The sequence below is a fragment of the Microcaecilia unicolor genome, chromosome 2, assembly GCF_901765095.1.
Source record: "Microcaecilia unicolor chromosome 2, aMicUni1.1, whole genome shotgun sequence".
In the NCBI taxonomy this organism is placed as follows: Eukaryota; Metazoa; Chordata; class Amphibia; order Gymnophiona; family Siphonopidae; genus Microcaecilia; species Microcaecilia unicolor.
Window position 1 is genome coordinate 643,365,797 of NC_044032.1, and position 15,927 is coordinate 643,381,723.

General features: G+C 41.9%; 1 protein-coding gene across 2 annotated transcripts in view; it reads right to left on the reverse strand.

Annotated features, from left to right (window-relative positions):
• Positions 1 to 15,927, reverse strand: part of JADE1 (jade family PHD finger 1) — a 348,115-nt gene that overhangs the window by 109,528 nt on the left and 222,660 nt on the right. For both annotated transcript variants that reach the window (XM_030191739.1, XM_030191738.1), the window contains one exon: positions 11,469 to 11,636. In XM_030191739.1, coding sequence (XP_030047599.1) covers positions 11,469 to 11,636 — 168 coding nt within the window. The remainder of the gene's footprint in view (positions 1 to 11,468; positions 11,637 to 15,927) is intronic.

A 15,927-nucleotide genomic window follows, 5' to 3' on the forward strand; every position in this document is an offset into this window, starting at 1 on the left:
TTGAGTTCTAAGAAGGGAGGAAGGGGTACCAATACGTGATGGGTTCACTTACTGAACTTACAGGACTAGGGGAAAAGGGGTTTGCTGGGAAACTACTTGCGGGGTTGGGGAGGAATACACATTCCATGGTCAGTTGTGGTGGATAGTGTGGGGGAGATTATTGAGCCCCATATTGGTGTTCTTAAGTGGGGAAGGGTATAGGCTGGGGCACTCTTCCCTCTGCCTTCAGAGGAACATTTTTGGAGGGCTTGTCCCTGATTTTTATGGATGTCAAGGGAGAATATGGTTAAATTGGTATCTTGGAGGAATCGCCTCTCCTATTCAATGCAGTAAAATTCTACAGGTTTTGAGCAGGCAGAAAGCTCACGTTGCAATGCTACAGGAAACTCATTTGAATTCCTAAAAACATTTAAAAAATAGCAGGGGTAATTATGTTATTCCGCAAAGGCATAATAATGTAAAAACAGCACTCCATAGTGGATCCAATGGACCATTATGTAATAGTGCAAATGCTTTTAAATCAAAGGCCTCTTATTAGTTAATATCTATGCGCCTACCCAATACGACAAAGTTTTTTCTAAACCATCATTCTATATGTACACTCCTTCGCTCAGATTCCAATTGTTATGGGGAGAGTAATTCAGTATTCGATCCTCTGTGGATAGTTCCAATCCCTCCCGGGTACTGACAGTGGATTATAATCGTGGAGTACCTTGGTTGTGTTCTTCCCTGGATTTGTTAGACTCTTGGCGCCTGTTTCACCCGGGGGGGGGGGGGGGAAGAGACTTTACTCATTTCACAGATGCATGATATGCAGTCACATATAGACTATTTTTTAGTCTCTACCAGTTGGTCTTCAGTTCTGCAGCAGAAGAAATAGGTCCCACTCAAGTAAGATCACGAATAAATTTGGATAACTCTCTCTTAGGATACAGGGCCTAGAGTTAGGCCCTACTGAAAATTTCCTAGAGACCTGTACTATGATTCTAAATTTCATACTTATATATGACAGAAGTGAAAGGACTATACGGCTCATAATGAAACTGGCTTTCTGACAGACCCTGTGCTTTTTTGGGAAACTGCCAAGGTGGTGTTAAGGGGATCCATTATATCTTACTTTGTACATAAGCGAAAAGCACGAGATGACGAAGTGGTTCATTTGGAGGCACAGGTTAAGTGAGAGACAGCTGTTTGGTTCTGATCCTAACGCATTTACTAAAGCTCGCCTCTTGGCCTCACAATCAGCTTTAAACCAATTGATTCATTCTACAACCCAAAAGTCGTACACCTACTACCGATACCAATTATACAAATATGCTAAAGCTTGGACGGCTGCTTGCGTGCTTTGTGAAATGGGGGGGGGGGGGGGGGGGGGTTTGATATCATATGTCGCAGCTGAGGGACATAAGGGGAAAATATCATCGTACCACAGAGGGCATCAGTAATGTATTTAAAGACTTCTATGCTCAATTGTACTCTTCTCCAGAGCAAGTGGGGTTGGAGAGTGAGGTTTATCTTTCTGGTCAGACGCTTCCTTGAGTATTTGATGGCCAACAAGATACTCTTAATGCAGCTATCACAGAGGATGAAGTCCGGTGAGGTATCGGGGATAGTCCTCTCCACAAATCTCCAGGGGTAGATGGTTTTATCTTTGGAGTTTTACAAAATCTTGGTGTCAAGAGGTCACTTCTTGCTTATCGGTGGTATTTAACTCCTTTATTCAAAGCGGGGTCTTGCTGGCCACTCTATAAAAGACCCAAATTGTGGTGCTGTTAAAGACAACCAGGCGGATTCTTATCTTCTCACTTGTCCTATATGAGACTAAGCTCTTTGCTAAAATTCTCACAAATCAGTTAGCTTGGATTTTGCTGCGTCTGATCACTAATCCTCAAGCTGGTTTTGTGAAAGCGCACTCAGTGGCGAGGAATACGAGGAAGATCTTGGCCTCCCTGGAGAGGCTGCATTGCTCGCCTTCTCTGCTTATCAGCTTTGATGCGGAGAAGGCATTCAACCATGTACATTGGGATTTCATGTTCACTGTTTCTTTTCTTAGTGTCACTTCGGGCTCTTTATTGTGACCTTGTGGTGGATGTGTGGGTGAATGAGACATCCTCTGCTTCATTTAATATAGCTCAAAGAACGTGGCAGGGGTGTCCTCTTTCTCCACTCGTTTGTACTGGTGCTAGACCCCCTGATTCGGGATATTCTGGATACAGGGGAAGTGCGGGGCATTTTTTGGCTCAGAGTATTTTAAAATCTCAGCGTTTGCTGATGACCTTCTGGTGCTCTTGCAAGATCCCTAAACATCTTTGCTGGCCTCCCCCTCTCCCTAATGGGTCGTATTTCTGTATTTAGTATGATCATTTTTCCCAAATGGTTGTACTTTTTACAGACTTTGCCCTTATTAATGCCCACCAGAGATTTGAAGGCTCTCTCTAGCCTTTTATCCAGATTCTGATGGGCAGGCAGGAAACCGCAGATTCGATTTCTATACTTGGGAGGAGATTCTATATATGGCGCTGAAATCAGTACCAACTGTATTCAATAATCAGAACCTAGATTTAGACACCAATTATAGAATATGCTTAATTGATATTTCAGCACCGATATCCGAGTGCATCCATTTATGCCAATGAAAACCCAGTGTAAATCTCAGCGCACAGATTCAGGTACAGTGGACCATATTTTATAGGCGCCTAAATTTTGGAATGCCCATTTCCCTATCCATAACGCCCCTTTTTGCCTCTACATTTTAGAGGTTCGGCGCACATCGTTATAGAATACACTTAGTGAGTTGTGCACCTAAATTCTAATCTGTGCCAATTAGTGCTCATTATAGCTTGTTAAGTGCTGTTATCAACTTGCTCATTAGCATGTTAAGCCTATTGTTACACGCGATGTTATAGAATCCGCACCAATTTCAGCACCTAAATCTAAGTGCACTATATAGAATCTGGGGGTTGGTAGGGAACTGGGAAGGGGGGAGGAACTTGGTATCCTGGATGTCAAGCTTTATAATATTGATCGCCTTCTACGTCACATGAGGGATTGGAGTTTTGGGAGAAATTACTATACCGTGGTGCACATGGTTATGTCAACCTCTGTATCTGCGTTACGTATTGCAGGCTACTTATTCTGCTTTACCTGCTCATCTTCATTCCAGTGTACTGGCGAGACCGTTGCATGCTTTACGGCGGAACATGGTAAGGCTTTGGTCATTTGAATCTCACTGTAGTGGATTCTTGCCTTTTTGGGAAATGGAGACCTTACTCTGGGAACAGATAATTTGTGATTATTACGTTGGGTAGACCAAAGGCTTACTTCTCTACAGCAGTGGCGCCCTGAAGGCTTTGGAATCACTCTTTCTTCAGGCATTGGACTGGGCAAATAGATTTGCGTACATACAACTGTCTCATTGTGTGAATGCCCTAAACCCGACTTTGCATGGTACTGATCTGTCCACTATGTTTCGGGAGTTGTTTGAGGTGCCACTGGCTGATCCTATCTCCATTTCGTTGTTACGTAGGAGGTTGCTACTGTGCTGTCCCTTGTGAGATTTTAACACCGCTGTTCACCGCTGGTTGGAGGATTTGCGGAATTCTATTACATCTCGAGATTTGTTGCGCTGCATTGGCAATTTTCCTCATTAGGTACAGAGTGCAGAGCTCAGGGAATGCCAGGCAAGGGTAATCCTTCTGGCCTACACCTTGCAATCAAGATTGCACCTGATGGGTTTTAAGGACACACCCCTATGTCTCAAATGTGGCCGATAACCTAATACTTTTTACTATGCTGTTTGGCAGTGCTCAGTGGTCAAATCTTTCTAGAACACCAGTGATCCAATATTTCTAATGAATATTGGGGAAGGAAGTATTTTTTCCTGGTACTATTCTCGAGTATACTTCAGCTTTGAGGGTTGGGACTAAACAACAAAATCCTATGGTACAGAAAGCATGCTTGGTCGGTAAAAAATGTATTCTCAAACATAGAACCAGACTGGTGGTTCCCTCTTATTACTTATGGTGCATCAGCTTACACGCTCTTGCTTTTGCTGGAGCTAAGGGAGTGTCAACTCAATTTTAAATATCAACACCATCTTTATTTAATTTGGGGGCGGTATATTCACAGTCTAGCCCCCCCCCCCCCCCCCCCCCCGAGCTTGTAATCATATCCTCAACCAGCTCAGTACATCTTACCGTTCTGCTGTCTTGCAAGTCGGGGGCTTTGATCTCTCATATTACATTGATCAGTGCTAATTGGCTTTATATCCATAGAAAGGGGGGGGGGGGGGCGGGGAATAGGAGATTGTGGGATTATTGGGTGGAAAATCAATTTACTTTTACCCCTTCTACTTCACTTAGGCTTTTGTAGACTTTAATCATATCCCCCCACAGCTATCTCTTTTCCATGCTGAAGAGCCCTAACCTCTTAGTTCCATCCCCTTTATCATTTTAGTCACTCTTCTTTGAACCTTTTCTAATTCTGCTATATCTTTTTTGACCAAAACTGAACGCAATACTCAAGGTGAGGACACCCCATGGAACTATACAAAGGCATTATAGTATTTTCGGTCTTATTCACCATCCGTTTCCTAATAATTCCTAGCATCCTGTTTGCTCTTTTTTGCCACCGCCACACACTGAGCAGAAGATTTCAGCGCAATAACGACACCCAGATCTTTTTCTTGAGCGCTGACCCTCAAGATGGACCCTAGCATCAGTTAACTGTGATTCGGATCATTCTTTCCAATGTGCATCACCTTGTATTTGTCCACATTAAATTGTATCTGTCATTTGGATGCCCAGTCTTCCAATTTCCTAAGGTCCTCCTGCAATATTTCACAGTCTGAATGTGTTTTAACAACCTTGAATAGTTTTGTATCATCTGCAAATCTGATCACCTCACTCGACATTCTGATTTCCATATCATTTATAAATATGTTAAATAGTACTGGTCCCACTACAGATTCCTCCGGCACTCCACTGTTCACTATCCTCCATTGAGAGAAATGGCCATTTAATCCTACTCTCTGTTTTCTGTCCAATGACCAATTCCTAATCCACACCAAAACCCTGCCTCCTATCCCATGACTACTTAATTTTCTCAGGAGTGTCTCATGAGGAAATGTATCAAAAGCTTTCTGAAAATCTAGATACACTACATCAACTGGCTCATCTTTATCCACATGTTTATTCACGCCTTCAAAGAAATGAAGCAAATTGGTGAGGCAAGACTTCCCTTGGCTGAACCCATGCTGACTCTGCCCCATTAAACCATCTTTGTCTATGTGTTCTATAATTTTATTCTTTACAATATAGTTTCCACTATTTTACACGGCACTGACATCAGGCTTACCTGTCTAAAATTTCCCGGATCACCCCTAGAACCCTTTAAAAAAAAATCGGCATCACATTGGCCACCCTCCAATCTTCAGGTACTATGGACTATTTTAACAACAAGTTACATATTACTAACAACAGATCCGATTCACTCTTCAAACGTGTCACAAAAAAACCACTGTGAATCTTGCACGTGCACACTGAAATAATTGTACTCCTACAGGCACAATATTGCACTTATTTAATAAAAATGGAAGATGGGAGGAAAAACCTCATATTACTGCGGCTCAACACATAGTAACATAGTAGATGACGGCAGAAAAAGACCTGCACGGTCCATCCAGTCTGCCCAAGAAGAGAAATTCATATGTGCTACTTTTTTTTATTTGTACTGTCCTCTTCAGTGCACAGACCGTATAAGTCTGGCCAGCCCTATCCCCGCCTCCCAATCACCAACCCCGCCTCCCAACCACCAGCTCTGGCACAGACCGTATAAGTCTGCCCAGCACTATCCCTGCCACCCACCACCGGCTCTGGCACAGACCGTATAAGTCTGCCCAGCACTATCCCCGCCTCCCAACCACCAACCCCGCCTCCCAACCACCAGCTCTGCCACCCATTCTAGGCTTAGCTCCTGAGGATTACGGTTACTTAAACCAGAATGCAAACTTGGCTGAAAAATTTTAAGCACAGTTAATAAGTAATCATAGGTAAAAAAAAAAACTCCCAACAGTGCTCAATAATTATGAGGAAAACCTTACTGGGCAAATTAATACATGTTACTAACAACAGATCAGCAATTTCATGCTTGACTTCTTTGAGTACACTTGGATGTATGCCATCTGGGCCAGGTGATTTACTACTCTTTCATTTGTCAATTTGGCTCAGTACATCTTCCAGGTTCACCAAGATTTCTTTCAAATCCTCAGCATCATTACCCATGAAACCCATTTCCGGTACAGGCAGATCTCTTACATCTTCTTCCATAAAGACCGAAACAAAGAATTCATTCAGTTTCTCCGCTATGGCCTTCTCCTCCCTGACTGCCCCTTTTGCTCTTTCGTGATCTAACGGTCCTACGGATTCCTCGCAGGCTTTCTGCTTCTAATGCACCTGAAAAAGTTGTTACTGTGAATTTAAGCCTCTGTGGCAAGCTTCTCTTCATATTCTCTTTTAGCCTTCTTTATTAATGCTTTGAATCTGATTTGTCAGTGCTTATGGTGCTTATTTTCTTCATTTGGGTCCTTTTTCCATTCTTTGAAGGACAATCTTTTGGATGTAACAGCCTCTTTTACTTCATATTTTAACCATGCAGGCTGATGTTTTCTCTTCTTTCCATCTTTGCAAATATGTGGAATGCACCTGGGCTGGGCTTCCAAGATGGTATTATTGAATAACATCCATGCCTGATTTAGCGCCTAACCTCTGCAGCCAATCCTTTTAGTTTCTTTTTAACCATTTAACTCATATTATAGTAGCCCTTTAAAAAATTATATGCAGCTACAAGTAGACTTCTTTTGCGGGTTCATCCCCAGATAGTAGCTCAAACTTGATCATGCTATGTTCACTGTTTCCCAGGGGATCTAACACTGTCATCTCTTGCACTATGCCCTGCCTTTGTATTGCTCCATGGTGTGACTTTACCTCAAATATTTTGTGCAATTCTGGTCACCGAAATTAAAAAAAAAAAAGATATAGTGGAATTAGAAAAGGTGGAGAGAAGGGTGACGAAAATGATAAAGGGGATGGGCCGACTTACCTATGAGGAAAGGCTAAAGCGGCTAGATAAAATAATGAGTGGAATGGAACGGGTAGATGCGAATCACTTGTTTACTCTTGCCAAAAGTACTAGGACTAGGGGGCACGCAATGAAGCTACAAAAGTAGTAAATTTAAAACAAATCAGAGAAAATAAATCTTCACTCAACATGTAAATAAACTCTGGAATTCATAGCCAGAGAATGTAGTAAAAGCAATTAGCTTAGTGGGGTTTAGGTTTGGATACTCCCTAAAAGAAATATCCATAAGACATTATAAAGTTGGACTTGGGAAAATTCACTGCTTATTTCTAGGATAAGCAGCATAAAATGTATTGTACTGTTCTGGGATCTTGCCAGGTACTTGTGACCTTGATTGGCCACTGTTGCAAACAGGATAATGGGCTTGTTGGACCTTTGGTGTGTCCCGGTATGGCAATGCTTATGTTCTTATGTGCTACTGCTACAAATCATTTCTATAGCGCTACCAGTCGTACGCAGCGCTTGGCGTGAGCTGCTGGATATAATTTGACGGCCCCTCCATTGATACAGAACCCCTTAAAAATATGGAGGACAGTGCAAGCAAAGTTTTTTTTCCCCAGTAGAAAATACTTTTTATACATGGTAATCCAATGCATTCTACAATTTCCTCCAGAAAGGGTGGACGCTAAATATCAGTTCTCAGAAAAGCAGGGTCTCAGATTTTTAGGTCAAATTTATGAGAAGGGTGAAATTTTATCATTTTCAGATATTCAGGATGAATACGGAATCCATTTCCCAGCATGAATATCAATATAGACAACTGAAGGATTACCTTCATCAATGAGCCCAGGGAGAGCTACAATTAGGGGACACACTTCTGGAACGGGCAATTATGGGGAGGGAGTGGTGGTGGGGGCTGTATCTCTCGCCTTTATCAGGCATTAATGTCTTTAGTGCACCTGTTATGCTTTTTCTTACTAAATTAGAATGAGATCTAGGGAGTACATACAGTGGTGGAAATAAGTATTTGATCCCTTGCTGATTTTGTAAGTTTGCCCACTGACAAAGACATGAGCAGCCCATAATTGAAGGGTAGGTTATTGGTAACAGTGAGAGATAGCACATCACAAATTAAATCCGGAAAATCACATTGTGGAAAGTATATGAATTTATTTGCATTCTGCAGAGGGAAATAAGTATTTGATCCCCCACCAACCAGTAAGAGATCTGGCCCCTACAGACCAGGTAGATGCTCCAAATCAACTCGTTACCTGCATGACAGACAGCTGTCGGCAATGGTCACCTGTATGAAAGACACCTGTCCACAGACTCAGTGAATCAGTCAGACTCTAACCTCTACAAAATGGCCAAGAGCAAGGAGCTGTCTAAGGATGTCAGGGACAAGATCATACACCTGCACAAGGCTGGAATGGGCTACAAAACCATCAGTAAGACGCTGGGCGAGAAGGAGACAACTGTTGGTGCCATAGTAAGAAAATGGAAGAAGTACAAAATGACTGTCAATCGACAAAGATCTGGGGCTCCACGCAAAATCTCACCTCGTGGGGTATCCTTGATCATGAGGAAGGTTAGAAATCAGCCTACAACTACAAGGGGGGAACTTGTCAATGATCTCAAGGCAGCTGGGACCACTGTCACCACGAAAACCATTGGTAACACATTACGACATAACGGATTGCAATCCTGCAGTGCCCGCAAGGTCCCCCTGCTCCGGAAGGCACATGTGACGGCCCGTCTGAAGTTTGCCAGTGAACACCTGGATGATGCCGAGAGTGATTGGGAGAAGGTGCTGTGGTCAGATGAGACAAAAATTGAGCTCTTTGGCATGAACTCAACTCGCCGTGTTTGGAGGAAGAGAAATGCTGCCTATGACCCAAAGAACACCGTCCCCACTGTCAAGCATGGAGGTGGAAATGTTATGTTTTGGGGGTGTTTCTCTGCTAAGGGCACAGGACTACTTCACCGCATCAATGGGAGAATGGATGGGGCCATGTACCGTACAATTCTGAGTGACAACCTCCTTCCCTCCGCCAGGGCCTTAAAAATGGGTCGTGGCTGGGTCTTCCAGCACGACAATGACCCAAAACATACAGCCAAGGCAACAAAGGAGTGGCTCAGGAAGAAGCACATTAGGGTCATGGAGTGGCCTAGCCAGTCACCAGACCTTAATCCCATTGAAAACTTATGGAGGGAGCTGAAGCTGCGAGTTGCCAAGCGACAGCCCAGAACTCTTAATGATTTAGAGATGATCTGCAAAGAGGAGTGGACCAAAATTCCTCCTGACATGTGTGCAAACCTCATCATCAACTACAGAAGACGTCTGACCGCTGTGCTTGCCAACAAGGGTTTTGCCACCAAGTATTAGGTCTTGTTTGCCAGAGGGATTAAATACTTATTTCCCTCTGCAGAATGCAAATAAATTCATATACTTTCCACAATGTGATTTTCCGGATTTAATTTGTGATGTGCTATCTCTCACTGTTACCAATAACCTACCCTTCAATTATGGGCTGCTCATGTCTTTGTCAGTGGGCAAACTTACAAAATCAGCAAGGGATCAAATACTTATTTCCACCACTGTACATGTATAGACAACAGGAACATAGCTTTAAATATTTGTTTAAAGTATTTATAGCAAGTAATTTAGTTGAAAATGGCTATAAGATTCTGTACAGATGGTACTACACTCCACAATATGTTACCCGTATGTTTGGGCAGGCACAGGATTTATACTAGTGAAACTGTGGAGCTGTTGGGAATATGTATCATATATGGTGGTCCTGCCCTAGGGTACAATACTGTTCAATGATTCTGCATTTTATTCAGCAAATGACAAGTTCTTTATCCAGCTAAAGAAGATCATTGTTTGTTTTATTTTAAACCATATGAAGTGAAAATAGAAGTACATAAATTTGCAACTCACATATTTGTTGCTAGTAAGCTTGCCTTGGTGGGTACCTGGAAACAAACAGATCTGCCTTCTTTGGAGACCATGCTAAGGAAACTGGACTATATCCACCAAATTACTAAATTAATGGCGATACGAACTGGCCAGCTGACATATTTGGAAGCTTTAACAGGGGGTAATCAGTTAAATGAGCCCTATTTGAGTTGCCTAAAGTTGGGGGGGGGGGTTTCTACTCATGGGGAGGAAGGAAGGGATTGTTGGGAGGATGGAGAGATGTGTTTAGTTTTTGATAACGATGGTTCTTCGCGTTTAAATTTTAAGTTGGAAAATCTTGTTATTTAATTTTGTCTGTATTTGGTATTTTCCTTTGATATTTTTTCATAAATAAAACATTTTAAAAAATCACCTCTGAGCCTGACAAATTCTCAGTTTTTATCTGTGACACTATGCTCAAGAAATGTAATAACTAAACATATGCAGATATGCTGATGCTGGACAGGCTGAGAATTCTGGGATGTGAGGCATCAGAGGCAGCAAGGTGGTTTCTACGCTGATACCAATGAGTAGTGCACCAACCTTAAATCTCTCAGCATCAACTGTTGCAACACTTGTGCTGTGTGGCAAGTTCTCACTGGTGCTGGTGACTCATGCAGGCTGTATATCTTTGGTGCCAAATGAGTCTTGTCCTTCCGGAAGAAAGATGGAGGGCTTCTTTCTGTGGGTCCTTCAAGAATAGTGCTTGTTAGTGTGGCACCTGTGACTCTATTCTGGTGGGTCTTCGTGGGGAGGGGTGGAACTTCAAACTGTCCTTCTTACCCTTTTTGGAGTTTGCCAGCAGCATTTCAGTTAAGGGGCTCATTAGACCTCCATCTTGAAGCTCCTGAATTTCTTGGCCTTAAGCAACATCTTTGCACAATGCACTCTGTTGGTGGTTGAATGATTGAGGTCCAGGAAGTATAATATACAGAATGAGTGAAGCCAATATATTCACAATGCCTGGACACTCTTCAAAATTTAGAGCCATATCTGCCAATGACAAGCAGCAGCTGGAGAAGTCAAATTCAACAGCAAGGAAGGTAGAGGTGATATATTTATGACCTCTCTCTTTCATTTTTCAAGGGTAATGGTGGAAAAAAAAACCCAAGGCCAAGTAAATTAAGGCAAAGCCCTGCTTTCAAAGAAAAAAAAAAAAAAAAAAAAAAGGAGAGAACAGAATCTGATTCACTGCGGGCAAGAATAACCAAAATAGCATGAGGGTTGTCTGGCTTGAATGAACTCCTGTGCCTCAGAAGAACTGTTAATATTTGGTTCTACCTAAGATCATAAAGCAGGACGATGTCACCAACAGGTGTGGATTTTATCCTCCTTTTCAACAGAGAACAAGCAATGCTGAGTGATCTAACTCATACTGATGTGTTCCACTGTTAGTACATAAGTGTAACTGAATCAAGTTGGCACTTACCTCAGGAATCCACAAAGCACAGCTGACATGGACCCACTTTGTGCCACTGCGTGTTGGCTTCATGGCTCCACCTTTCTTTGGACACAACAAGCACTTGGGCTGCACTCCAAGGGCACAAGTGCGACACAACCAGCTCCCCTCTGGCACTTTCAGGATCCCGTAGCATGCCTAGTCATGGACATAAAAGAAATCTGTTAGTCTATTTTCAGCTATCCATATTTACACCCACACCCTTAGGCAACCACATGCATGGATTATTGTTTATACTGCCAGGCACGTTTTCCTACATGCAAATTGACACTTTTTTTTCTTTGAAAATGCCCCATTTGCTACCCTTAACCACCTTTAAAAAAAAAAAAAAAAAAAAAAGTTAACAAAACAGGAGCATGAGTCTTACATTTTTAAAGAACTTTACTCCTTGAAAAGCTGCATTGGCTCCCAATCAAAGAACGGATCTTCTTCAAAATCTGCACCTTGGTCTACAAAATTATCTACAGCATAGTCCCAGGCTATATAATAGACCTCAACGACCTACCAACCAGAAACAGAATCGGATCATCACGATCATACCTAAACCTACATTACCCGAATTGCAAAGGACTTAAATACAAAACAACTTACGCATCCTGCTTCTCCTACATAAGCGCAAAACTATGGACTCCCAAAAGCTGTGAAAACAATCCACAACCATCTAAACTTCAGGAAATCACTAAAAACCAACCTCTTCAAAAAGGCTTACCCCACTGGCCCACCGTAATTCCCCACACCTAGCAACACCACATAACCAATGATCGTACTGGACAATATACAATCTTCATTCCCTCCGACTATCATGGTGCCTGATACACACCTATCTCATTCAACCACAAGGGCGTAAAATATAAGTTGATTTTCACCTCTTCTTTCCGCTACTGGAGTCCTAAATACTGGAATGCACTTCCGCAGCACATTTTACTCACCCCTATACCCAACGATGCAAAGAAAAATGCTAATGAACTAACGAACTATAGACCAGTAGCATCCATTCCCTTAATTACCAAAATAACAGAAGGCATGGTGACTAAGCAACTCACAGATTATCTAAACAAGTTCTCAATATTACACGATTCCCAGTCAGGATTTCACTCTAATCACAGCACTGAAACCGTACTAGTCACGCTCATGACCAAACTCAAACAATTGATAGCAAACGGCAATAACATTCTACTGTTACAATTCGATGTCAAGCACATTTGACATGGTTGACCATGGAATTTTATTACACATCCTCGAATACTTTGGAATCGGAGGCCACATTCTCAACTGGTTCAAGGGGTTCCTAACCACACGCTCATATCAAGTGACATCAAATTCGACTACATCAGCTACATGGACACCTGAATGCGGAGTTCCACAGGGATCACCCCTCTCACCGACCATATTCAACCTAATGATGACACACTTGGCCAAACTATCATCGAATCAGAACCTAAACCCACATATATACGCTGATGATGTAACAATCTTCATCCCATTCAAACAAGATCTAAGGGAAATCTCCAATGAAATCAAGCAAAGCCTACATATCATGAATTCCTGGGCAGATGCATTTCAGCTGAAACTTAATGCAGAGAAAACCCAATGCCTGGTACTCACCTCGCAATACAACAAGAATAAATTTACCACCATCAAAACACCTAAACTAAATCTACCAGTTTCGGACACCCTAAAAATTCTTGGAGTCACCACTGATCAACACCTAACACTTGAGAATCATGTGAAAAACATAACTAAAAAGATGTTTCATTCAATGTGGAAACTAAAAAGAGTTAGACCATTTTTTCCAAGGACTGTCTTCCGAAATCTGGTAACAATCATTGGTACTCAGTCATCTGGACTACTGTAACTCACTCTACGCTGGCTGCAAAGAGCAAATACTCAAAAAACTCCAGACAGCCCAGAACACGGCAGCCAGACTAATATTCTGCACATCAAAATACGAAAGCGCAAAACCCCTACGAGAAAAACTACACTGGCTCCCACTAAAAGAACGAATCACGTTCAAACTTTGCACCCTAGTCCATAAAATCCATGGCAACGCCCCAGCCTACATGTCAGACCTAATAGAACTACCACCCAGGAACGCAAAAAAATCTTCTCGAACACTCCTTAATCTTCATCCTCCCAAGTGTAAAGGTCTGAAATACAAATCAATGCACGCATCTACCTTTTCCTATACGAGCACGCAGCTCTGGAACACGTTGCCACGTAACCTCAAAACGATCTATGAATTGACCAATTTCCGTAAACTATTGAAAACCTCTCTCTTCGACAAGATATATCACAAAGATCAACACATTTAACTGTATAATCTTTAAAATATCCAGAAATGTCTTATAATGTCTTTGCTTTAACACTATCATGTATTTCACCACCATGCAACACAAAACCCTCTGTAAACCAAATGTATATTCTCTTCTACTTCCAGTATCCATGATAAATTGTAAGCCACATTGAGCCTGCAAAGAGGTGGGATAATGTGGGATACAAATGCAATAAATAATAATAATAATCAAAACGCAAACGGACCATATCCTCTTCAAGAAATTGCTAAAAACCTACTTCTTTGCTAAAACGTACTCCCCTGATTGCTCAGCTGATTGATATTCCCAATGTGATCCCCCTCCCTGCTTAGTTTTCTACTGTTAGCAACAGCTTCCCTTGTTTATTCTTTGTTAGCTTTACACTGTTTTCTAGACTGTAAATTTTCCTAATTTTATGTACGCCACATTGTGCCTGCAATGTGGGATACAAAAGAACTGCAAATAAAATAAATAACGTTGTATTTGTTATCAACCGAAATGGCGAACGCCTTCTCGGTACTATGTAAGCCACATTGAGCCTACAAATAGGTGGGAAAATGTGGGGTACAAATGTAACAAATAAATAAAAATAAATAAATCTGATTGTTCCAGATGTGAACATGTAACACTATAACACTTTAATACAGGTGTTTTCTAGAGCAGTTAATGTAGGAAGTCACCTCACTCATTACTGTCTCTGTTCCATTAAACATTTTTCTGACATCACTATGATACCCCTACAGTTATAAGCTCACCCAAACATTAAAGAATTTAACCTCACATGCTTATTTCCATTCTTTTTAAGTCCTTCCAAACTATTCCATATCCATGGGTTTATGTTCCCTGTCATCAGATAAACAACAAGCTTGCTGACATCACCTTGTGCGGGGTCCTGTGTAGCCATTTGTGCTCCAGTAATCCTGTATCAAGATGAGTGCACTGGATTTCCCCAAACCATTGAACTGTAGGACCTCCACTGTACTAACTTTCACCAGCCCTCCTAAACCTGAGGCTCGCCCAGGGCGACAGTCACTCATGAGCACATGGATACTATTGAAACAGGTTATTTAGGGAATCCCAGTAGAGAGGTTTCAACAATAAAGTAAGCCAGGTGTGCTTAATTGAATGAGAGAGCAGGATAAAGGATGCACATTATCCCCTTCAACTTCTAAGCAGCTTGGATCAAAGGAAAAAATACAAACGTTAGAAGCCTAAAAATAAAGATGGGAGAGTTAGAGTATATAGCACTAAAAGACAAGGTACATATAATAGGTATCTCAGAGATTGGTGGAAAGAGGACAATCAATGGGACACTGTGTTAACAGGTACAAAATGTATCGCACTGAGATAGGATCAAACCGGGGGGGGGGGGGGGGGGGGGGGGGGGAGGGGGGTTGCGCTACATGTTAAAGGAGAAATTGAGTCAAATAAACATTCCACATGAAACAGGTAACGTGAAATCATCGTGGATAGAAATTCAACGTGTGAAGGGAATATCACAAATGGAATTTCTTGTAGGGCTGCACAACCGTCTGCCGGGACAAAACGGACAGACGAAAAAAATGTGTACAGAGATTAGGAAAGCTAGCAAATTGGAGAATGCTATTATAATACTGGGTCATTTCAATTACACCAATATTGACTGGATAAATGTTACATCAGGGAGTGCCAGGGAAATAATATTTCTAGACGTAATAAACGACTGCTTCTTGAAGCAACTGGTCCAGGAACAGACAAGGAGGGGGAACCATTTTGGATCTGGTCCTTGGTGGTGTGCAGGGCATAGTGCAAAAGGTGGCAGTGTTGGGTCCCCTGGGAAACAGTGATCATAACATGATCAAGTCTGAGCTACTATCCGGGATGAACCCAAAAAGGAGGAAAAAAACCTCACGAAACGGTGAGACATACAAACAAAATAGTGAGGTGAATCCAAAGAGGATAACAATGAAGTCTTTATTGGGGTTTTCTTAAAATACGACCAGACACGGCCGTGTTTTGGCCTGAAGGCCTGCCTCAGGGGTCTTGGTGGATCTACATAAAAAACATGGATATACATTGTCTGTTGACTAAAATAACACAAAGAGTTTTTGACAATAAACATACAAAACAAAGAAATA